We start from the raw sequence: 26219 nt of genomic DNA on the forward strand, positions 1-26219 counted from the left end.
ATTGAGTCTGGAGTCAGAGCCACCATTCACAATTACCTACAGGACAGCAGCTACAGACATCAAACATACATTAGCAGGGCAGGCAAAGAACTGGATTATTGTTCAGTTTTCCAAAGTAAATTTTGTGTTCCTCTTGGAAGTCTAGATCTTGGATTCTGGAAGAAAAGTTGCGAGGCACAGACTCAAAGGTGTTTGAATTCCAGTGTGAAGTTTCTGTGGTCTATGATGATGTGGGGGGCCTGATGTTCATGGAGTTTGTACACTGTATTTTATCTAAAGTCAACAAAGCCAACTACCAGGCCTACTACCCACAGTGCCACAAGATGATCACCTCCATGCCGCACCACACTGATTGCATGAATCTTTGGTAAAGGAGCCCCAACCCAGTAGTGAGTGGACGAAGACTTTTAAAAGGTTGGACATTTCTGTATTGTAAATTCTTGTTTAATTGATATTTTGATAATTTGAGACAGTAGATTACACATTTTTATACGGTATAAGCCATAATCATCAAGATTAAGACCTCAGATACTCAAGAAATATTCCGAGAACACAAACCTCCACCTCAGCAGTACTTACTTTTAAGGCAACAGTATACATGCTATTTATGCTATGATATAAAATAAATGCACCTTTTTGTGTGAATGCACACTAAGCTGATGCAACTGATAAATTATATATGTCACTAATGGCTTTCTGATTTCATATTCGGGGGTATGCTATGCTGCAAAATTTAAAAAATAAGTCAGATGGCTCTCTGATAGCAAGTCATGGAGAAGAAAGTAAATGTTTGAACCTTGTCAAATGTTTTGCACACATTATCGACTGGACTTAAATAAAAAGGTTTTTTAAAATATTGGTCAAATATCTTCAGTAATACAATTTAGGAAATATTACCCTGAAAGCAGTTGTGGCAACACGCAGACACATAGTATAACATATACATACACAAATGTATAAATTCCCATATGTGCACCCACATTGCCTTACCTTATGAGCAGAGCGAAACTGATAAATATATGTATGTGTAAGCTGGCCTATAATGGCACTCCCACATACGTATACACAGTGTCTTAGCCAGCCAGATGTTAAAGGGATTAGCAAAATTGGCAGCCAGCGCAGAGCTCCTTATCCACTGGAGCTAATTCACTTTACTACAGTACCTCTGGCGCTTTCTCACTGACAATCTCGCCTCCATCTTCACCTTTTGATCTCTGTGTCGGTCTCTGTTTCTGTCCCTCTCTTTTTCTATTCTCCCTCCTCTCATATCCTTTTCCACCTCTATCTCCCTTTCTTCTCACCCCTTTGCTCACTTCCTCTCTTCATCTGTTTTCTGCTGCAGCAGGAGTGCTCGACTTTCTTTGTTAGGCAGGTGAAGATGTCTTGGAAAGCTCTCTATGCCTCTGGCAGTAAAAACCCTGTACTGATAAAGGTGTAGCCTACGTTACTCCCGAAACTCCTTTGGCATCTGTGAAAATTGATAAAAGGCACGCCAGAGTTCCTCTAACTTTTGAACACATTTTGAGTTATTTTGCCTGTGCAGGAAGAAAAACTACAACTATACACTGCACAACCCTATTCCTAAAAAGGTGGATGCTGTCTAAATTCTAAACATAATGATTCATCATCATGATTTAAAAACTGAATGTAATGATTTGACTTCTCTTTTGAAAACTTATATTTTCTTCAAATAGAATATAAAAAGCAAATCAAATGTTATGTGTACCATTTTCTGAAAACATGATCATTTTGAATTTGGTGGCAGCAACACATCCCCCAAAAAGTTGGGACATGGCCATGTTTATCACTGTGTAGCATCACTTCTTCTTTAGCATTTGATATGTTTTCTTTGTTGTATTATAAATAAAATATGGGTTCATGAGTTTTGCAAATCATTGCATTCTGTTTTTATTTACATCTTATACAGCATCCCTGGTAAAGTTAGATAGTGCTGCTTTGACACTGACTGCAACTGAGCATCTTTAAAGATGCCAAAGCTCTGATCACACCACACAATGGCAAAGAAAAATGTACCATTTACATCTTTGTGGGTAACATAGACCAACTAAAATAATGTACCTAACAAGCTAAGCACTGACATACTGTGGCAGGATGTGGTTTGTGGCTCAGCTGCAGGGGGAGGGTAGCAGTGGGTTCAGGGTGTGGCGTCAGGGGAGGCTGCCACAGCCGGTAGTCATCATCTAATCATGCCTCCCAGTTGGATGCTGGGACCTGGACAAAACAGAAGAGATGGCGGAGACAGAGCATGAAGCAGAGGGCTGATTTAAGTGAGTGAAAGCGGTTTAGCTGCAAGTGCGCTGAAAAAAACAAACACTGTAAATAAACAGGCGCTGAAGCTGCTACCATTGTGTGTGAGTTCCTCCTTTACACATGCTAGTAGTTCATGCTTTTTATATGGTCACTGGTGGTCACGATGGTTCCAGTTTTTATTTTAGCTAAACGTGTTTTCCCAACTCTCTTGCAGCTCTAGACCTTTCTAGACATTAGGCTACCCAACAGAGGAACAGGTGAGAGCACAAATCTTAGGCAATTATATGGCCTTTAACCTTTGAGCTTTCGAGTACAAAGTCTGTGTTATATACCAATGTGAGAACGGCACAGGTAATAAATAGTTTGGGGAAGGGTGTGTCCTGCCTCCTAAATACTCCAGTTGGAACGCTATCTTGCCTAAACTTATTAAGAGCACTGAGAACTCATCTGACTCAGTATTCTGCTATATGCTACACGTGACAAAGGACAACATGTGACAATGTCCTGACCTGATTCTCCTGACATTTTCAGGCATTCATATGTGAAAACAGCTTAAAAGTTAACAGATTGCTGGCAGTAGCTTCGTGTTTACCACAGAGGAAGAAGAAAAATCCTTTGAATGCCATTGTCACCAGGCATTAACGCACATCGTTTAGATGCCTGCCTTCATAGAGGTTTAAACCTTGATCACCCAGCTGAAGGACAGTAGCTGTGATGCCAAATGTAACACGGTGGACAGCTTCATTCAGAGCAGCTCAATATGGTGAGTGCATACTTCTACCACATAATTGGCTCCAGTGGGATTGACTGAAACAACCTTCCAGCCTGACCCCTGATGACATGGCACAACCCAACCCACGCTCAGGCTAAATCACAGCCAGTAAGACCTATACTCTGCTTGTGAATTTACTGGGTGACAAAGCATGAGCAACTACAGTATAACAATGGATATCTAGAAGTAATTTTTCAAAAATGATACACAGAGATCTCTGGAAATTCAGGTACGTGCTATTAATGCAATCACCGGAACCAAAAGGGTATGGCAAAGAACCAGCATATGAATAGCATCATTTATCATTGCACAGTACAGGTCCAGGTGTATTAAATACAATTTTGGAGGGCGACCGCAGCGACGACCGATAACAAGATATTAAATCTCCTTTGTGATAAATCAATAGATTCTGAGGTCAGCGGGCTATCATTGCAGAGGGTACAATGGTTTTTTCCCCATGTAGTTTAATGCTGTTTTCAGCAAAAATTAAAAGAGCCCCTCTGCACATGATATGTTTTGGACAAGTATGAGCACTTTGCACTCTCATCCATTTTTCTCCACCCATTTGGACACCACATGGTATCCACTATCTCACTGTTAAAATTTGACATCAGTGAGACGTGAACTAATTTATTTTCTCCTGATCTGAATGGACTGGCTCTGCTGTTGGACATTCATGGAGTATTTATAAAACATTTTTTTGCAAAAATACAAAGGAGGTCTTAGGTGTAATCTCCTGTCTGAATCTTTTTTCACAGGCTGTTTTCTAGCGATGTGTTGGTGTGGGCTGTCGTGTTCCTGCCACATCGCCGTATGAAACTGACCTCTGGCTAGACACACATGTGTCTTATGATATTTATATGGACGTGGCAGGTGTTGGCTTAAAGACTTTGTCAAGCTGTCAACTGAGTATGTGTGTGTCTCAAAGTAGAATAAGGTTGTAACACGACACCCATACACCCAGAGACATTTTTATTATATAGATGCACCTGTTCATCTGCCATTTAACACACATTTCTAATCAGCCAATCATGGCCGGAGGAATGAAAGTCTTTTTGCAACCATGGTTAATAGAAATTTGGTGGTCTTGAGATAGAATTAAGGTTTTCAGGCACTTCCACATTAGTTTTATTTTTCCAACCTGGAAGCTATGCCTGTGTTTTGAACTGTCTATGGCAGCAGTTCCACCCATTTAGACATGTAGACATGGTCAAGATGACCTGCTGAAGTACAAACCGAGTATAAAAATGGGGAAGGAAGGTGATTTAAGTGACTTTGTTTGTGCTCAGAAACTGCTGATTTACTGGGATGTTCTTACAGAATCAACTCTTGGACAAAGTTCAGCATTTTTATTATAATCCTTGCACTGATTTTCCTAAATCTTGTCACTGGCATATGCTGTCAATAAGTTAATAATAATGAAAACTAAACATTTTGAAACTATAAAAAACTGAAACAAGAAAATCCAGTCACTACACAAGTGTAATAACTCTAATACTTCTGATGGAAGGGTCAGAATTCTGTGGACACAGTAATGATCCATGGATCAATCCTGCCTTATATTAATCATTCAGGCTGCTGCTGGTGGTTTAATGGGATGTTTCCTTGGCATGCTTTGGCTTTAGGCCCCAACAACTGAGCATCCTTTCATTGCCACAGCCTACCTAAGCATTAGGCACGTTAGTATTGTGCATCTAGCTTCTTATTACTACTTACAGCAGGGTAGTACACTATATTACAAACCCCAAAACAGTCACCAGATCTCAGCCCAATCGAGATGTGCTGGAATGGGAGGTTGGATGATACTATGTCAATGCGGACCAACATTTATGAGGAAAATTTATAACTTTTACACGAATTGCTTTGTTTTCAGCGTTACTATAGTGCAGCACAGTATGTGTTTGCTTGTCTCACCAGTGACTCAGAATCTCTGACTAAGAGTTATCACATATCCCCGAATAGAGTTCCAAGAAACACAGAAAACTTTAATTTCTCTTCCCCTCCTCCTCAACTGTCACTTTCTGTTTGCCCTTTCTCAGTCTTATCTTTTCCGTTTTCATTTTTCATTCCTCTCACTGTTCATATTTTTGCTCAGTAGATGTTTTTTTAACATGGTGAAAAATTTAACTACCTTGGTTTCCTTTGTAGTTCTTTTAGGTTTTTTTTAATCTATCTCAGTTCATTTCAGTCCACTTCCACAGCGTGCTGAAAACACAAACAACTGCCAAACCAAACCCAGAATCACTCCCACCTGCACACACACAAAACACACACGTGTGTGTATATATATATATATATATATATATATATATATATATATATATATATATATATATATAGGTGTGTGTGTGTGTGTGTGTGTGTATGTTAAAAATTCAGGCATTGGAAAAACACAAGTCAATTTTCTCCTGCCCAGGAGAAGTAGATAAGCAATAATTTTTCATATTTACTCCCCCCAGAGACTGATTAGTTTCACAACAACGATAAGGTGCATACATTTTTATATCTAACAATTGTGTTTTACAATAATAATGTACAGTTAAAGGGTATATCTTTAAGTTTAAATTACAACATATGTTACACTCTTTTTGCCATCTCTTAAAGAAACCCTTAACCATGTTTGATATTATATTACCCACTCTGTGACAATTTCTTGTTTAAGGAAAAGAATTTGTCTGTGATGTCAAGGTCAAGCCTAAGTCTCTTTCTCGTTACGTCTTCCCATAACAAGTCTGTGTGGGGAATGATATTTTAAAGGTTTGTTGCTGTAGTCGATAAAATGTCACAGCCACGGCCATTTGTGAGCAATGACTCCATCAGAAGCCATGAGAAACACACAGCTGACTTGCTGATTTTCACTTCATGTTCTTGATTCAGTCTCAGCATTCACATTTACCCTTGGAACTGTGGGATTTGAGTCTGCCTATTGCCACAAAATGCTCTCTATTAAAAGTATCAGAATATGCGATATGGAGGAGGAAGCTTGTTGCTCATAAATGTAGCAGTAGTTTTCTTCCAATAGTGAATATTTGCTTTTATGGAATAATTCAACTCTTCTGTGGTGGAAATGAATTTTATTCACACACATTCAACACTGAAGATCACAGCATGCACATACACTGATTTAGATCATCTATAAAAGAGGTTTCAAGATCATGTTTGAATTATCTTCTTTTATGAAATGCATTTACACTTCTATATTTTTTCACCTACATGCAGATTATAATCTAGCAGATCTAACAACAGAAAGGTCACAATATCAGTTTTGTCCAGAATCAACTGGACTTGGTCTTCTTAACTTTACATCAATGCTCAGAGTAACAATTCAAAATGTATGAACACTGCAAATGTCTTGAATAACCCCTCATTTCTTTATGTTTTGCCTCCAGTGAGCCAGACTTTCTTTAATTTTTACGTGGTTTTGAGCAATAGTTCTCCAGGCTTTTTCTTTGGTCACTTTTTCACTCATTTTCATTCATTCCAGTCCTTTTACCTGAACATTTTCAGAAGATTTTAATGATTTATTTGTTTTTAAAACTGACCTTTGAAAGTAGCTAACTCAGACAACTTTGCAAAGAACTGATTTTAAATGGCATCTTTAGGCACTGTTAATGACTCGCTGTTGCAAAACTGCAAAGATAAAACGGTTTGACAGTGCAATAAAAAAAGAAAACAAAATATTAAAAAATGTTCACTGAGAATTTTCATTCCCAAAGATCTATTAGCCAAATATTTAGCACTCACACAATTTAGCACTGTTATGTGTCTGTCAAAAAAGTGTAGGATAAAAGATGGACTGTATCTCAAAGTCATGTATTTAAGAAACAGGAAAAAAAAATCTCAGTATGAGTCTACTGTTCTCCAAAGTCACATCAGAGGTGATTTAAGTAGAAGTGCTGCTCTCAAGAAGTCACACTTAAGGAACTGAAACACGGACCAAACAGGGAACAAACCAAATGACACAAGAAGTGGACTGAAAATCAGTGGAAGCAGGTCTTATGGAGTAATGAGTCCAAACTTGGAATATTTGATTTGAAATATTGGCAGTATATAAAAAAAAATGGAGGAGAAAGGTGCATTTCAGTGATGTTGGAATGTTTGCAAAAGTGATGCAATTGTGAACATTGTAAAGTACCATCAAATTTTTAACCACCATGCAGTGCCATTTAAAAAACAACAACATCTGAATGTCAATCTCTTCATTTTTAACATGACAATGATCTCAAGCAGACTACCGATGCATAAAAGTAGTGATGGGACGTTCTGTATCGAGGCTTCGGAGCGTGTGTCGAGTAATGGAGGGGGCGTTTCCGCGAAGCGCGTATCGAGGCTTGCTTCATTTATGGGAGGAGCTGAAAATGATGACGTCCGAAGCCTCGCTGCCCGGCTGTACCACGTGACTGGTTCATGAAGTGGTTCGAACTTTGCCGCGAGATATGACAGCGATATAAACCCCTCAGACTTCATTCAAAAATGTGGGTGTTTGATGGAGAGTTGCGGTTAGTGAGAGTTTGGAGACCGTTTGGAGGTTTATGAGAGTGAGGAGAGAAAGTCAGGAGAGAATGGAGCCAGCTAAGAAGAGGAGGATGTCCTCCCCTGTGTGGGAACATTTTGATCTTATTCCTCCCAACAAGGTATGTAAATTTCTACAGAAGATGTATTTTCATGATACTGATGGTGCAATACAATTTATGTTGAGCTGTCTTGACTTTTGTACAAGGTGAAGTGTTTTCTATGTGCCAGGGAGCTGGGATATAACAACAACACCTCATCCATGCTTAGGCACTACAGAGCTTTGCATGAGAATAAGGGGAACACCGATTGTGGAGCAAGACCAGGTGAGCCATCAAATGCCATGATAATATAGCATGCAGTAATGTTACTAAATGATATAACAATATTATACAACTGTTATAAGTTACGTATGTGATATTTATATTTGTGCTTTATCTTTATTGTCTTTCCTCAGGAGAACAATCTCAAATAGATGAAGACCTGGTCAGCATGGTGATTGAGGACTCCCAGCCATTTAGCATTGTGGAGGACAAAGGATTCAAAAGATTTGTTAAATCATTAAATCCTAGCTATGTTCTCCCCACTAAAAAGGTCATAAAAGCAGTGAAAATTTAGTTTTTACAGAATAAAATGTGAACAGGCAGGACTGAGGCTCAGTGTGTAGCTGTCCATACCTCAACGTTACAAAAGCACAACCACTGTCCACACCCCAACCACACCTCACCTCACAGTAAATGATCATTTCCATTTCAAGCATTTCCAAATAATCATTTCCCATACTGCCACTATAAATATACACAGTATACTGCCATCACTACAATATACATGTTTTACACACTCCTTTTGTTGTTGACATTTACAGGCTGTGTGCAAAATGCCACACTCTTCAAATTCATGCCAGCTATTATTTTTACGTCCAGTAGGTGTCCTGCTAGAGCAAATGAAGCTTCATGAAGCTTCGCGTTGGGGTGAACCAATTGGATGAAAAGCTTCAGTGCTTCATGGGGCTTCATCTGCCCATCACTACATAAAAGCATACCTGGATAAACAACACACAGTGAAACACTATCAGTCTTGGATTGCAATCCCCAGAACTCGGACCTCAACATTATTGAAGCAGCATGTGCCTGACAGACGACGAAGAAGCCTGGAGAGCTAAGACTTACTCCTGGAGACTTACTTACAAAGTTACAAGAAAGATGTAACGGTGGTCATACCAAATCTTGACTCTCAAGCTCATTTGAAATGTTAAGACTCTGTTTTCACCTCATATACTGTATTTTCATGCATGCTTGCATGTGTTTCAGAAAATCGCTGCAACTATTTCCTGTTTTCCAAGCAAAATATAAAGAAATAAGGGGTGGCTCAAGACGAGGGGTGTCCTGTAGGTTTTAGACGTCAACCTAGGTCAACACACCTGAATCAAATGATTAGTTAATCCAGGCCTCCAGAACTTCAAGACATGTTGAAGAGGTAATTTAGCCAGTTAAATCAGCTGTGTTGCATCAAGGACGCATCTAAAACCTGCAGGACACCGGCCCTTGAGGCCTGGAGTTGGACACCTCTGCTCTAGACCTTTGTACATTATTCTTCATTGACAGTTTTCAGAACAAACAAATAAAGAGAAAAAGAAAAAAAAGTACAATTTGTACGTTTATTGGATCCTAATATACCTTACAAGCCTTTTAAGACTAACAGAAAATGAAAAACAGCGTGCCTATTTTTATTTGTACTGTAAACTATGTTTGACAAGTACAGAAGGGAAAATATCTGCTCATACATTATTTTAATCCAGGAATAAATACAAAGAAGAACTCGCAGCTGTTCTTTAACGTGACTGACTTAAGCTATTAGCAAATTTTTGCCTTTATCCATCTTCACCTCCTATAGGCCTTCCAGTAGCCTTTTCACTGAACAAATCACACCAGACACACTACAGATGACCCCCAGACTCAGAATACCCACATCTATCAGTCGGGCCTTCACAGTAAGGCGGCTCCACTGCAGTCTAAGGTGAAATAAACACGGCAGTATGAGTGTCATTGCCGCCCCGGTCACGCTTCCTGTCAGACCCATCAACAGGGAGAACCTGGGCACCAGCAAAGCCAGCAAGTATGATGTCATCAACAAGGCGCCGCGGACCACAAGTGCAGGACGAGATACAGCTTGACCTCGGTGTTTGGAGTAAGACGACATGGCAGCATCTGAAGGGATTAAACCAGAGAAGTTGAAAAGATATACAGTGGTAACTGGTAACTGGTTTATATTCACTATCAAAGAAGCTTTTGTTGTTTGGTCTTTCAATTTATGGATCACTGAATAAGTGGGTGTTACTCAACCACAGCCATTAGATTTGGTTGGATTACAGTTGGGGTTGCGAAACATCCTACTCTGACTCATTGTTTTCCACCTGCACCTGCGTGGTGACTTTAATTACTAAATGACTGGAAACTGTTAGCCATGCATCATTAAATCATCATTGAGTAGTGTGATGACTACATAACTGTTGACAGTCAACTATGAAAGGTTTAGCTATGGTGACCCATCACCAGTATGTTGAAAGTTGGCACGTGTTGTAGGTTACTTTTAGCCTAATTTGTAGGGTTTTCCTTATTAAATTTGACTTACTGTAATTTTTTTCTTACTTCAAATGGTTACACTAATATCATTAGTGAAACACTCTCTGTTAGTCATGTGTTCAATCGTGGCTGAACGTATTGGAAGTATTTTTAGCTATTCACTGTCTGATCATATTTCTCACAGCATCAAAATGCACTAAGCCTTTAAATACATCTGCTGACACTGTTTAGTCACTGTAACTGCTTCTATTTCCTAAAAGGCTGTCACATTGATTTACCAAAACTGCCTTCTTGGGAATCATAGTTTTACTTGTTATAGACTCTTTTGACAGTAGGCATTTTGAAGTGCCATTACAGGGTAAACAAAGGTGTATTTACTAACAGCAGCACTGTGTAGTACTGTTTCATTGAGACAATCCAGTGTTCTGGTTTTGTGCATGCTAGCTCACTGGAATGGCTTTGACACTCCAAACAGAACAGGCTGTTATTAATTAAATCCACATTTAACCCGCTATTATCATACGAAAATGGCCTCTGTTAAATGGCCCCATGTGGGAAGCAAGGTGGACACCAACTACAGGCATGGGTGGCTAAAAAGCCATCTCAGCTGGGTGCTCATAAATTGTCTTAGGCAGACTTGGTTTAAAGGGTTTATAGAAACAGGTTGCTATTTTTGACATCTGGGCTAATGTAGTCTTTCGTTCAAGAGTAACCTCACAGCATGAGGTGAAATACGACTGATCTGTATTTACTGGCATTTGAAAGGGTAAGCGTTAAGTTTGAGCTTGTCTTTTATGGGCCAAAATATCTGGAAGAAATCACAGCTTGATAAAGCAACATGTGACCTGCATGCTCTGCAGACTTTACAGTGGATTTATGGTTCCTTGTTAGCTCCCAAGCATGCTTTTTTTAAATTAAAAAAGGCTAAACTAGGCTAAACCTAAGGACCAACACCCCCACATATATTTGACACTAACTCCTGGTGACAAACAGACATCCACAACATGTAAACGTGGGTCTGCAAAGCCCAGTGTGCCACCTGCAGACTACCAGAGCACTACTGCCTTTAATCGCAGTAGCTTATGAACATTTGAACATCTTTTTAATTTCAGTGACCCACTGTTAGTTTTAGTATGTACTGAGACAGCACTAGGGGTTATGTTTGGGTTTTCTTTTGGTTTTACCTCTGAGCACATATGTTTGCAGTATTTCAGCAGCAGCATAGAATGGCAGAGGGTAGGACAGTTGGGCTTTAGCCAGCAGGCACAAATTGACTAGAGGTCGTAGGTCAGAGGGTAGATTGTCTGTGATGACCTCACTGGTTTCTGGTCCCCAGGTTAACACCGCCTAATGGAGGAAGAAAACAATCAGCCAGTCTGTTTGTCAACTTATCAGTTATATCAAACCTTAATTGCGAGATACAATTTCTGCTCTGTTTAAACGTGCATGTGTATTAACAGCAAAATAATAAGAATGAAAAGCTTTAAGCAAGGGAAGTGCTACTGCAAACTCACATGCTAATGTTACAAACTTAAAAACCCGCTTTTGACCATCATTTAACTGAAGCTTGTTAGCCTGTGCAATCATATGTTTTCCAAGTTGTCACTAACCATTAGGGAAAACATAGTTTTCATGATGCAAGCTGCTCCATGGGTCCACCCCAGCATGACATTAAACTGTCCCCTGTCTTCCATACTACCCTCTAGAGGAGGGAGGAAGATCTGCGAGGTATAGGAGAAGATGATGACACCGACGGAAACGAGGAAGTCCTCTGGATCCACAGAGAGAGACAGAGAGGACCAAGACCAGCTGCTGGCGCAACTCAAACAGTACAGCATGACCAATAGGCTGTGAGTGAGACAAAATAAAAGCTAATGAGAACTGATTAATTAAAAATTTATCAGCACAGTGATAAACACACACAACAAAGTGGGGCGTAAAAATCCTAATTACGCCGAGAGGAAGAACAAAGTGATGAACTGCAGAAAAGAAAAACACAACAAATAAAGGCAGAAATTATTAACGGGGTAATAAATTAAACTCTCTGAAGGAGACAGTTTAATCAAAGTCTATCAGCAACATCTTAAACTATTTTAGCCCACTACACAAATGAAAAAAACACTAATAATTGTACCGGATGACACTTTAGAAATGCATTAATTTTAAGAAAGTACATGTAATAGTATGAGAATAGTTTAATTTACAGATTTACCATAAATCACTAAACTCTGAATTCAACACACTGTACTGTAGTTTGATACAAATGAGTCATACTAACTGATGTCATCATATCTTATTCATCCAGTCTACCTAATAAAAAAAAATGGATATATTGATGTTGATATTCAACCAGTTACACCAAAGCACTTTATGATTACATGGTTTTAATTACACGATGAATTAATCTAACCAGCACTGCCAAAGAGTGGAGTGAAAACCCAGGCTTTACAATTTCTGTTTTTCATGAACTGAAAGTCAAAGTGTGTGCTTTAAAAGATCAGACAGCTGTAAGAACCCTGGCAGCTCATAGACGCAACTCCGTGCTTCTTTTCTCATGCAAGACACCTGGTGTTAGAAATAAATCAAACAAGCAGGAACAGCGGCGTGTAGCAGGTGAGAGCAGACGACTTAAACAGCAGCAGCTGCACCGCGATCACACGAGCGAGAATGAGAGAGCAATTTAGACAGCGCGCCTTCCTCTCTTGATTAAAATGATTGGTGAGTTTTTAAGGCGATCAGGTCAGCCAGTACAAATTTGCTGGAGTGTTGGGACAAATGAGTTGCTTCTTTTATTCTGTCACCTGATAAGTATGTGAGCCAGGGAACAGAGGAGGCTGAGAGTGGAAACTGGTCTGAGATCAGTCAGAAGCAGACAGGGCAGAAGAAACACCAGAGACACGAGTGAACACACTGATCGAGGAACAGCCACCCAGGACAAACTGTCAAACAACAGGCTTGTAGAGACGAGTAGATAGAGGGTACAGGTCATCAAAAGTTCAATGACCTGAAAGACAGCACAGACGTATATTTTTACTTCATATATTTACTGTATATTGTAAGAAAGTAAATAAATGGCCTTTTTCTGGATACACATATAATATTAGTGCATCTTAAATATTGTTAGATTTTGAGTTATCTAAAAGTTAAGTAGTTTCAGGTTTTTTTCAGTGTAGAATGATGTAATTTCACTATCTTCTAGTGCAACTCAGTTTGAATAAAGATTCTTTTTGAATTCTCTCAAAAGTGACAATATTTTAAGACTCTGCCACAAACTTAGAAGATTGTTTGATTGTTTCATCTGCTTTAAAGAAAAGTTTCGAGTTCATACGTTATATTGCAGAGCAAAAAGAAAAAAAAGGAAAATAAAGGACTGTGTTACAGTTGAAGGCGTGTTACCTGAGCTACATTTACCATCAGACCTCCAACTCCAGACCAATTCGGCCACAGTCCTTTGCAGCAGGCCTCCATAATGTCCTGATAGCTGGTTCGGACCCGGACCTTTGAAACTGACCCAGACCCACCACTGAAATATACCAAAAATATACCAAAAACAACTATTTAACAGAACTAGTAATGGCCTCATTACTTTGTTAAAATGCTTGTGTATTTGGTAAATGTAACAGTTCCCTTAAGTATCTCATAAAACGAGACACTTAAGGTTACTTTTAGTAATGTGCTCACAACAGGCACTGTCATATTGATATTGATAACAATGTGAAAGAAACTCTACCTCATTTCTTCTTCATATAAACAGGACACCAGGGTTCTTCCTGTGTGGTTACAGACCCACGCTGAAAGAACCAACAGGACCAGACCCACATAACCTGACTGCACCAGGGCGAAGGGCAAACCCAGCACAAAGATACCCTTTGAGAAAAGAAAAAGTGCATTTAAAAAAATGTAGGTTTACGAGTAGGCTAAGAAAAGCTCGAAATGACAGACGAATCAAAAACAGCTTAGATGTTCATGTAAGATCATGTAAGGGTGAAATTTCTGGCTTAATCTGCATGTCGTTACTTCATCTTTGAAGGGAGAAATTTACTCAAAATAAAACAAACTTTGATGGTGGGTTTTGTTTCTGTTTTTCAGTGTATAAATTGTGCATAGTCACACATCACAGATGCACATTTTCAGTGAAAGTTCAGGCCAAAATCAAATTTGCACATTTTAAAGATCATCTTAAATGAAACCGCTCACATCAGGAGGTTTTTTTTAATACATGTGAATTCTACCAAGCTAGATAATTCAGAAATAAACAACCTAGATCGATAAAGTACACTACAACCCAGAGGGTAATTTCTTCTTTGTGTGCACACAAAGCTAAATTATAGACAGAAAGAAGGTGGGGGAATATCATTATCTTAGAAAATAATCCACCTTGAGATGACTGTTCTCATGAGATGGTACCATAAAAATAAAATTCCATTAAAAAATGTAATTGAAAGGTTTGATATTATTATAAAGAATATATCAGCATTACTGAAATTCATGCAATAATCATCATCATGAGACCCCAAAGACAAGAAATCTTAGTCAAAGTTAGATTAGGATCGTGCATACATACGTTAAAATATTTTTTTTTTAATGTGAAAATTCACAACCTAAAGTGGAAACTGAAGAGCAAAGGATGGCTGAGGAGAAGAGCGAGAGCAAAGAGATGAAAGGACTCTTCATGGTTGGATGATGAGGAGGCGAGAGAAGAGTTTTGGCTGGATGCCTGGAGAGTCTGAGGATGCAGGAGACCAGCAGGAGAAGGAAGAGTAGAGTCGAGCTTTGGCCCATCACCAAGGGAAAATGTAAGTCACTGCCAGAGAGGGAAGATGGAGGAGAGGGAATGGAGGTGAAAGTGGGAGGTGAGGAAAAGAAAAGAAAAAACAGGGAGACTAGGGAGGAGGAGAAGGACACAGACAGGAGAGAAGGTTGGAAGGAGAGGTGCAGCCTCAGCGCCAGAGAGCATGAGGTTGGATGATGGAAGATCAGAGGAGACAACAAGCTACTTTGATGGAGTTGCTGTGTTTTGAATGTTGGAACACGGAGATATGCAGTCTCACTGAAAGAGTTGTGGAAGCACATCACAGAGCAGACATAAGCACACACTGTGGATGCATAAACAGACAGAGACACATTCTCTCTCTTTCAAGTTGCTATTTTGTAACTGGTGACTGTTAGGCATATGCTGATAGAGCTTTGATGTTCAAATGGAGCTGCTGGGGATGAAAGCAGTTTGAGAGGAATCTGACGCTCAAGTATTTGATTTCATCTCCCCGCCGCTCTCACTGCACTTCTGTTTCTCTGTGTTTTTGCCAGCTAATTCCTAATTGGTTACTCTGAGTACAACCAAAAGCAGCTTCCAATCACAAAGGGGTACAATAAAAGAAGAAACAAATCCCTGATTGGCTCGAGAGAAGCTGTAGAAGAAGTTTTACCCCTACCCCCTTTTATTCTGCCACAATATGACAACTCTAGTATCTTCTATTTACCCAATACTACCTTTATACTCTTTCATATCTTACACAGGAAGCATTGGCAAAACAGTGAGAGTTCTTTGGCATTACATGCTAATAGAATAAAGTTTATTGCACATTCACTGCACCATGCCTGGACTTCTGAGTTAGATTTCAGCTCCTGCCCCTCAGGTCATGGCCAGTATTTTATGCATGGACATGCCTAGTTGGCAAAAAGTGACAGAGAAATGTCTTATTTTCTGCCATGGGGGGATTAGATGATGCTGAAACAGGCAGGTTTGACATTTAAATAACTGAAAGTGACTGTGGGGATGAACAAAAAGTATTTTACCAGCATAATATAATCTGCAGTATGATCATTGCTTTAACAATGTAACAGATAGCTTTAAGATGGCCTTAAGATGTTTATGCATACAAGTTATTATATTAATTTTGTATTCCAGGTGCAGTTATAACTATTTTATACATATTGCATATCTGTGCTTATTTGAGTTGATGTTCAGGTTCTTTAAAGGTCTTAAGCTTCACTGACGTGACTGTTCAGGTGATACATGCTGAGGGAAAACTAGAACATAGAAGGAATTGCAATACATGCTTACAAAACACTTATATCAGGTCATTTTATATTAAGGTTTTAGTAGAGGTTCTTGGTTAAAACATTTATTTAGTAGAAGACATACACATAGTCTCAGTGAGCCTCTGGTCTAGTGAAAGGTCAGAAGTGCAACAGGTGAATTGAGAAAGAGCATTTGAGGACGAGACACAGACAGTTAGTAGGTGAAGAGGTGACACAAAGAGCATGTGAGGTCAACACACACACACACATGAGTTAGATTTATTTAGAGGAGAGATTAGTCATGTCTCGGCAAGAAAGAGGAACAATTCACTTTAAGACAAGAACGGAAAGTACCAGCCATGAAAATAGAAGATGATCTTCTGGGTTAAAAGTCATTGTGGTGTTGATCTGATCTATGTATAAAATGTATCTGTGACGCATGAAGGGGCGTCAGTAAACAAACCCTGATGTTATAAAATAATTGTTTGTGCTTTAGTAAGTCGAAGATCAATTGCTGTTTCCAGTGATCTTCCCACGTGTGAATTAAAATCTTCGTTTGACTTCACCCGGCCGGACCAGTGTGGTTATTTTTCGATCACCTCTTGTACCCTTCCTCAATTTTTGAACCTTAACATGACTTTTTTTTAAAACCAGGAACAAAGAACTGTTCTCAAGTTCAATCAAACCTGCATTAGAAAAATCAATAAAACAACAAATGGATGTGCCTAATTCATGCATTTGCTGTTTTTCTCTTTTCACTTTATTAGGAACAGGGAGATGCTCATTGAATCTAATGACACGGCATATGCAACTCGATGGATTTAGGCATGAAGAAGTTGTCAAGATTATCTGTGGACGTTTAAATCAAGCCTTTAAATAAGCAAGAAAGGTGATTTGAAGTGATATGTAATGTCAGATGGTTGTTGGTGTCTGAGTATGGCCCATCTGGTTTGAGCTGACAAGAAAGCAACAGCAATTTGTAATTCATTTGTTGCAACCAACGTATGCAGAAGAGTGTCTCTGAATCCACAATACATCGAACCTTCAAGCGGGCAGGCTACGGCAGCGGAAGACCACACCATGTGCAAATCCTGTTGGTTGAGAAGATTAAACTGAGTCTAAAATTCACATGGGGCTACAAAATTGGTCATTGGTCTAATGAGTCACAATTTCTGTTGTGTCATTGGTATATATAGAATTGAATACATTGAATATAATTAGAATTTGGTGCTGACTATGTCCATCTCACTATGCAAAGCATGATGGCTGCTTACAGCAGGATAACGCATCATGTTACAAAGCTCAAATCATCTCAAAGTGATGTTTCAGGTTTTTTCTCAGCATGACAATAAGCTCACTGTACTAAAATAGCCCCCACAGTCACCATATCTTAATCCAACAGAGCACCTCAGGGATGTGGTGGAGTGCGAGATTGACATGGATGTGCAGCTGACAAATATGCCGCAACTGCGTGATGCTATCATGTCAGTATTGACTAATGAACTAAAATGCCCGAGGAGCATTTCCAGCAGCTGAAGACAAAAGGGGGTCAAATCTAGTACTAGAAAGGTGTACCTAATAAAGTGACTGGTGAATATATGTATTATTATATTATCATATATTTCTTTAGCAAAGACTTACGAGTTGGTAAGTTCACTTGTTTAAGATGGCTTGATGTTCATATTTTTCAGTTATGGTTCTTTTTAGAGTAAATCACGATATATCTAGACTGAAAAACATATTTGATTTATAGAGTATCTATATTGTAACTGAAAAGTCACATGAGCGTGTAGTGTTGCTCAGTGAGTTCGTTGTCATGTTGTAGACAGAAGTTTATAGAGTGTCTGCATACGATTAGCCTATTCATCGGTAAACAATCAGCTATAGTCGTTATTTTTGATTTATCATTTCACTGATCGTTTAAAACTTGAAATGTAAAAATCTGATGCAATTAGTTCATTAAGAGCATTTTTTTAAACGGGGCGAATGAAAAACAGACATTCAGTTTGTAGCATCCCAATAAGTTTTTAATCTAAGCAAAGCAAAAGAATAAAGGAACAGATCCTCCTTTTCTCAACCATCTTTCCAAAACAGAACGAGTACATTTATTCCCCTCTGGCTTCTGTTTAGATCAGAAAATCACGACGACTTAAATTTTTCAGTGTGGCTTAAAGTAAAATATCACTTGTAAACAGAAAGCGTGTCAGTCGCAGCCATTCTTATTCTCAATAACATAAGGCCCATATCTCTAATTTGAAACAAAGACACACAAACTGGAGCTGCCTCATTAACAATCAGATTGGAAATCAAACTGAGTTTCATTATTCCCATGTCAGGAGCCTTGAGAGCTGGAGCTGGTTTTTGCATTTTGGCAGCAAATTTACTTTCTAATAAAAACTTTATTAAGCTGGCAGACAGTCAATTATACTGGCATCAATAAACCACCACAGGAAAGTACATATTTTCTTTTTAGCCTTGATAGGAGATAAAAGTGCTGTTCTTTTCCCATTATTTAGACATTTGTTAGCCAAACATCAGATCTGTGATTAATGCCATAATATTTCTTTACACACCACAGATATCCTTTGTCTTTGATCGCTGCCATGTGATTGTTCGTCGCTGTTCAATATTTTAGTATCCAGTGAATATTAAACCATAACCTGACCATCTGTAACCTCAAGTGAAAGCATTACTGAGCAGTTCATTTAGTCAAGGTCGCTGATTGAGACAGAGGGCTGCAGGTAATGAACAACCTATAAAACATTAACCAATCCAACAACCCTGGAAAGTGTTTGTGCTGAGGTAAAAACACGCTACATAAAAAGTATTCAGATCACACTGGGGTTTGGAGCTAAAATAAATAGCTGGGAGCATTTAAAAAGCCATAGCTTTAAATAAGCAATTTTAATCAGTAATACAGTATATATCACAAGCTGAATTTTCACTGGAGACCAGGATTCTGTGGCTTGCTTGGCACAGAAACCGAGTCTCTAAGGAAAACTGGAATTAAAAAAAATCTGGCACTCAGATATAGACTGCCGTAAACAAACCAAGCACATAAAATACTTCTCTACTAAAAATCATGTGCTAGAATATGTGTTATGTGCTTATACAACGGGGTTAACAGTAAGAGTTTCGAGCAATCGAACACAAAAGCATCTGATGCAAATGTACCTCCGCTCCCGAAGGAACATGTTTGCATCTTAATTAGTCAGCATTTACCTGCATATGACTGTGTATGGATGCATACACAGTATTCCTACCCTAATGTCATAAAGCATTCTCTATGGCTCCGGTGACACTGTTCAATTACACCAGAGTTATTCAGTTAAAACACACGTGCACACACACACGCATTTACGTGAATGCAGTGGTTGAATAGAGCCCAGCATTTAGAGCAAGAGAAGCTATTAGCATTACTGCCACGAGGACACGCTGTGACCGGTGAACTGCCATTTTTTTAAAAACGATTTTATCCACAGTTAATTTAATTATCAAGGCTCGCAAGTGCCTGACAAACAGCCTGCAAGACAAAAGAAAGCATTGTTCAGTAATATAAAAACACAAAAGGAGTAAATGAAATAGGCTGCTTCATGCTTTTTGAATGACGTGTGCAGCTTAACACCTTCACAGTTGGCATTTCGAGTTGTCATTTTTCAGAGGAAAAATAGATGTGGTGCATTTTCAGCTGCACTTAACAAAAGATGTGTTATCAGAAGACAAACATGAGGGCTTTCTTTAAAGTCCTGTTTGAATGCTGCCGCTTTAAATGCTGAAACACTGACTCAAAAATCTGAATTGAGTAAAAGCACTCAATAACTGGATTAAATAACTTTGACTAATGTCTTTTCATAACTGGATAAGTCATACTAGCAACATGCTGAGTTATTGCATTCATTCGGCAGGGAACAAATCAAGGATTGTGTGTCTGTAGCTGTAGGAAAGGTTGATTGGCATGATACAGGTGCGTGAAAGTTATAAAAGTGGAAGTCTGAAAAATGTGCTGCATTGTAACGACCTAAATTATCTGTATTGCTGCTTTACTGCTTTTTTTTAAATCACTTACATGAGGTATGGCATCATGAACTTCTAAAGCAGGGCATAAGAACTGTTATATTTTCTTTTAGGGAAAGCATTTTAACCATGCATGTGTGTATTAGTGTACCTGTATAGCATTGGTGATGTTCCAGCCAGCCTCCCAGGCTGTGATGGTGGGAGAGGGGTTCAGACCCAGGGTGCAGGTTTCAGGGCTCTGAACTGAAGTAACCAAACTCATGCTTCCACTCTGTTTTTCAAGGCGTGTACAGAGCTGAGACGTCCCTTCTACGGGTTTCTCCCCCTCTTGATTCTTCTCTACATCTCCTGAAACTCTCCATTTTACCACTTTCCCTCTAGGAAGCCCAGATGGTCTGATGGACTTCTTCTTGTTCCCCTGGTTCTGGTTGGAACCTTGATTCTCCCAACTCTCGCTTCCCATCTTTTCACCTTGCATCTCAGATAATCTTTTTTCTTTTTCATAGTTTCTGGTATTTTCCAACCAAAAGGGCTCTTCAGTAGAGACAGCGGAAGTTATGGTGAAGGTCTTGGTTCCAGTGGAGATTACAGTAGCCCTGGTTTCTTTAAAGGCTGGGCTTTCCCATCCTAAGGGGCTGGTGGCTCTGTTATGAGCTGCTATAGAGGGCTCATCTTTGCGTCTGTCTTCTCTTGATGACGGTCTGCTGTTTATTCTGTCATCAAAATGTGGATTAATATTGCTTGTGATGTTGTTAAAGGCTGATCTGTTGTCCTCACAGTAACTTCGGTTTAACTCATCACTCTGGGTCAAAACCAGCATCTCTTCATCTCCTTGAAAGAACCTGTAAATCAAAACCTCCTTTGAGAGCTCATGATTCCTCCCCCATCTTTCATTTTACAAAGAACTTCTAAATAATTTTTTACTCCTCCAGAGGTTCCACACATATTCAGACAGATAACAAAATAGGAAAAATATCAAGAAGTATGAAAATAAATCTCAAACCGTCAATAAAGTTATATCAGTTGTGAGAAAATGAATCTATAAAAGTTCACGAAAGTTATGTTATTATATGTATAACATTACTGTAAAATATAGTTCATTTTTAAAGTGAATTTATATAAATAAATATATCGCATGATGTCACTAACCTTGTTGTTCGGTCCAGGTGCAGCCTCGACATAGCCCATCCCCACAGAGACCCAGCAGCACTCCAGGGCTGCTCAGGCCCACGAGCCCAGTGAAGAGAGCCCATCTTCAGCCTTCGTGTCTGCAGAGTAAGCCTCTCTGTCTTTGGAGGTCTTAGCCTCCGGGGGAGCTTAACTTACACTGGACACATAAACAAGCCCAAACAAAAATTCTCACCCAAACACACACAAATACAGGAGTAACATATTCACTCAAATTAGCACATCTGTGTAAGTACTCAGAGTCACAGGTGTGTGAATTGACTGACAGGTTGATGAGCTGTAACATTATAATATGCCAGTGCTTTCAGCGGGGAAGAAGTAAACAGCTCTAATGGCCCTGAGTACACTCAGGGAGTGGAGGCCATTGTAAACAAGTAAACAAGAAACACCCTGAATTCCCGTAGACAACCCTACACCACTACATTTACATTTGTCTTACTGCTGCCAAACAGCAGTAAGATAAAGTAATTTATTCTATCCTAATTTATCATTTATGTTTATAACATTGTATTTGAAAATTGCTTTAATTCCAGCCTTAGTCTAATCCTTCTTTTTACCCAACATATGGAGGTACCAACACCTCTAGTTACCAAATATCGTGCATCTTTAACTTTAATGTGCAGGCCATATGTATGTATCAGCGTCTCTGATTGTTTCAACAGATGGAGCTTCGTGTTGTTTCACATCTCACTTCATTCTTTAAACTACAAGCAGTTTTTTTTTAACTTAAAACTTTTTTTTGTCCACAAATAAGTAAAATTGTAAAATAAACTGATAACAGTACATGGCTTCCCCTTATTTAAAGTCTCTCCAGTTTATCTGTGATTTAATGTTGTTTTGCCCCAGAGTGTGGTAAGTTTTATGGGGCAGCAGGAGGAGCCATAGAACAGTAGAGCACATCTGGACACGTGTGGACCAGAACTTCTGGCTTTTCTGGTACTGTCTGTGAACCACTACTTTTCAAACTTTTCCCTCTGCTTCTCCTCTTCTCAGAACTGATGTAACACTTCACTGGCTTTGTAGCATCTGTCTGAGTGTTCTTGTCTTGAAGAACACATTTTGGTTACAAGACCGCTCATTTGGATGTAGTGTTGTTGTTTTTTTCACCTGCATCTCCCTAGGAAGGTTTCATATTCCATTCCCATCTCCCCCACCCTTGCTCCCGCCACAACTTTTAGAGAGGAGGAGAAACGAGAGGAAGAGGAGGAGGAGAAGAAAAAGAAGAAGAAGAGAGAGTTTGGATCAACTTCTGTTAAAACTTTTCTGGCGTTCAACTCAACATTGAGCCGCGCGAGAGGACGCCGCGGACCCCACATCGCGCGCGCGGCAGGCTACACCATTGCAACTCAGACAGGACAAAATGAAGTTGCTTCTGCTCGTACTTACGACCGCGTTGCTATGGCAACACTGCCAAGCCCAGCAGAGGGGTAAGTCATCAGCGACTGATAGATAATCGATACGCCGATACCCGGCGCTCTCTGCTGGAGTTCTTTACACAGAACCCCCAGAGCTCATTCGGCTGTGGCTGTTTCAGCGTGTCCCTTAATGAACCACTCAGTCAGTAATTAGATACACCTTTTAACTTCCGGCTATCAGTTCAGTATATTTTGTATCGGTTTAGTTGCGAAGAAGCCTGCCTTTACTGGCTGCAGCTTTACTTTGTTTTCAATAAACAAAAGGGAGGGGAAAGTGTGAAAATCATTCAAAGCCTACACGTTTGTCAATGAGCACAGCCGCCTGCTTCAGCCCTAAGTTAATACTAGCACTTGATGAAAAGATGTTTATGGTGGGATTTATGCCCGCTTTGTCTCTTCAATCTGATATTGAAAAAAAAAAGAGAAACACAAGTTTAATGGGTCAGAGACTTACTGGTGGATTTCGTATTATTTTTAGCCACATAAATCAAATTAAGTGCTTGACCTTAAACATAATTGACCCTGGCTTAGCTGTACTGTTATGTGTTAGACAGATGTCACTTGGCTTGCTCTTTTGCAGTTACTGCTGCAAAACAGCATACACTGAGTTTATGATGATCCATGTCACTGAGTTTCACAAAATACAGCCTTCCTAGTATAGAGTCCTTCTTTTTCTTTCATAAAGTTTATGTTCCACCTACTGCAACATCATCAGAAACTTATTTATTTATTTTCAATCAAAAGTCACATTTCTTTGGTCTCCTGTCACTGTAAATATAGACAATGTGTATATAGGCAATACTTTGTAGATGCACAAAGTGACACATTTACATCTAAGCACACAAATACAAGACCTACGCATCCGTAGCAATGCGTAACATATGTGCACTATTAAAAGTAATGTCTCTTTGGTCAGAGGGCCCGGTGGCGCCAGTGTCCGGCAGCCTCGCCTCTGTCAGTGCGCCCCAGGGTGGCTGTGGCTACAATGTAGCTTGCCATCACCAGTGTGTGAATGTGTGAGTGAATGGGTGGATGACTGGATATGTAAAGCGCTTTGGGGTCCTTAGGGACTAGTAAAGCACTATATAAATACAGGCCATTTACCATTCTTTTCTTCTTTTTTTCTATTCTGTAACTCACCTCCAGCCCCAGCTTTAAGGGCTCTTAGCAAGTTACAGCATTAGGCAGGGCCGGTTGACCTCACCTGGGAAAACCAGCAGTTTCTAGTTTACTTATTCACACTTCAGGGGCAAAAAATAGTACTGTTTGGTCAAAGCCACTGGGATCTCATAGAAAACATTGACAAAGTCTGGAAAGTAAGGCTAGTAGCGCTTTCACCCAGGAGACTGCGGTTTATGTCCTGCTTTTTTCTAATTCTAATTTTCACTTCCTTCAAAAAAATGAATGAATGTACTAAAAAGCCATGCTAGTTTTTATTTCACATATTGATTTTGCAGTATGACTTTAATATTTTGTCAGAAAACCCAATATAACAGAGATTAATTGAATACCATTACAACTTTACGGTTAGAAAAATCATCTCTAAATCTTTTTAAAACATTATGTGTTTGCAGAACCAATGCTCTTAATACAGTACTAAAAAAATAATTTTTTTGAACATTTTTGGTGATATAAAGATTGTCCTAAATAATAGGAAACTGATGCTAACATTTTTTAAACAAACAAAAAACTAAACAATCTGCATCTGTGGACACCAACTGAAAAAAAATCTAATAGTCTAATAGAAGTAAGAATTAAATTTTTAATTAGAAGTGCCCTGAAATGCACTCGAGAAAGAAATACTGCTCTTTTTTACTTGGTATGTGTGCAAGGCTATGAAAGATTAATTCATTTAATGTGTGTGTGTGTGTGTGTGTGTGTGTGTGTGTGTGTGTGTGTGTGTGTGTGTGTGTGTGTGTGTTAGGGCCCTGACACAGTCAACAATGAAAAATGAGCAACGAAGCCTTGAGCAGAGATGGGGATTGACAGCTGAGACAAAACCACCAACATAACATGGTGCACAAGAAGAGTCAAAATATTCATGCAAGCAGTGCTTCTAAGAGTTGTTAAGCAAATTATCTCACAGATCCACAAAATGCATTAAAACTGGATTGGAAAAGATGAAATAGTTGCATCCTGTGCAGGGAGCTGATCAGTCAGGTGTTTGAACATGAGTCCGTGCAGAAGTTCTTTGCATGTGCATGTTTTTTTCAGTATGAGGTGATGGTGACTGTTGCTCGAAAGATGAAGCAAATGTATTGCCAGTCATGCTTTTTTCTATTTATCCTCTTCAAACCATCTCCAACTAGTCTGTAAACCTGGAGTGCTCTGGACCTCCCGCAGAGAAGAGGATGGGGACTGCCATCAGGATGTATGTGTTTCTGTATATTGTTTGTGTGCAAGAGATGGAAAAAGAGTGAGCTGAAGAGGGTGGAAGAGGCCATCTGCTTAAGAAGCCTCATTACCAGGCGTGTCAACCAGGCATGCTCTCCATCAGCGACAGAGCTCAGAGAGACACTAGGAGATAATCAGAAAGAGAAGAGAAGGAGGAGGCAAGCTGAAAGAGAGAGGAAGGGGGATCTGTTTAAGAGTTGTTAAGAAGGATATATAGACATATATATAGAGGATATAAGACAGAGGATGAGGTTGAAGTATAAATGTTCAGCAAGGAAACCAAACTACATTAGCCACTAAACAACAACAGCTTGATTGGAAAAGAAGATTTTGTCATTCTCCAATATTTATTTTGTGCCTGTGAGAGGGTAGAACTGAGATCATTTTTGTTGATCAGGAAATAATGGGTATTTTTTGGTCATAGTGGAAGTTCAAGTACATTTCCTGGAGAGTCTGGTGCAGAATACACCAGACCTTTCAGCTTCAGTGTGGAACATAAATAATGATTAGTTTTAACTGATGTATTCTCCTGATTTTTGTATCTGAAGAAAAAAATCTTTGCGCAGCTTTGAGGGCATATGAAAGGATTTGTCTGTGCTGTTCTCACTGGTTTGAAGTTGGGAGGGTGAGCTGGAAAATGTGATGCTCTACATTTCTCTTCATCGATAATGAGCTATCAATATTTGAATCTGAGGATTTTTTCTGTTTGTTTGTTTGTTTCTCTTAGTTGCCTCAGCATTGACTTTTGAGTGTTAAACACTTTGGGGTATTTTTCCCCCTTAAACTTGGATTCACTGTTGATTTATTATCTTTGCTTGTTGAAATTTTTTGAGACAACGTGAAATCGGGGTCTCACAGCCACCATTATTTGCTGATATTATATGGAGTGATTGAAATAATGAAAAAAGATCAACAGATTGATGAGAAAACACTGAGGTTTTGGCAAGTGATAATCAGTGAACATTATGTTGAGTACTAATGCCAATACATTGCTATTAGCAAAAACAGTATGCACTGGTCAGCCAAAACATGAAAAATCGGTCTGTGGTT

At 39.2% G+C, this 26219-nt stretch overlaps 2 protein-coding genes across 6 annotated transcripts in view; one reads left to right on the top strand and one right to left on the bottom strand.

The window, feature by feature from the left end:
• Positions 1-9442: 9442 nt before the first annotated feature.
• Positions 9443-21425, bottom strand: LOC146617335 (vesicular inhibitory amino acid transporter-like). Its single transcript, XM_085372495.1, has 8 exons — positions 21322-21425; positions 20324-21014; positions 13868-14004; positions 13534-13660; positions 12939-13141; positions 11748-11985; positions 11322-11484; positions 9443-9762 (listed from the first exon to the last, which is right to left on the bottom strand). Exons 1-8 carry the CDS (start codon positions 21423-21425, stop codon positions 9443-9445), a joined length of 1983 nt encoding a protein of 660 aa, XP_085228621.1.
• Positions 21426-22365: 940 nt separating this feature from the next.
• Positions 22366-26219, top strand: part of lama2 (laminin, alpha 2) — a 228480-nt gene continuing 224626 nt past the window's right edge. For all 5 annotated transcript variants that reach the window (XM_085372570.1, XM_085372571.1, XM_085372572.1 and 2 more), the window contains exon 1: positions 22366-22787. In XM_085372570.1, coding sequence (XP_085228696.1) covers positions 22721-22787 — 67 coding nt within the window. In that variant the 5' untranslated portion in view covers positions 22366-22720. The remainder of the gene's footprint in view (positions 22788-26219) is intronic.

The sequence above is a fragment of the Diplotaxodon limnothrissa genome, linkage group LG15 (genome assembly GCF_057381915.1).
Source record: "Diplotaxodon limnothrissa isolate DT_005_m linkage group LG15, D_limnothrissa_male_GT1.1, whole genome shotgun sequence".
Classification (NCBI taxonomy): Eukaryota; Metazoa; Chordata; class Actinopteri; order Cichliformes; family Cichlidae; genus Diplotaxodon; species Diplotaxodon limnothrissa.

Bases quoted from the DNA above. Each gene is read 5' to 3' on its own strand.
- LOC146617335 (XM_085372495.1), bottom strand. From the start codon at position 21,425: ATGGGCTCTCTTCACTGGGCTCGTGGGCCTGAGCAGCCCTGGAGTGCT. The intron at 11,986-12,938 runs GTGACAGAATAA...TCTCACTCACAG, and splicing joins CTGGCTCACATACTTATCAG to CCTATTGGTCATGCTGTACT. The intron at 11,485-11,747 runs GTTAGTGACAAC...TTCCTCCATTAG, and splicing joins AAACTATGTTTTCCCTAATG to GCGGTGTTAACCTGGGGACC.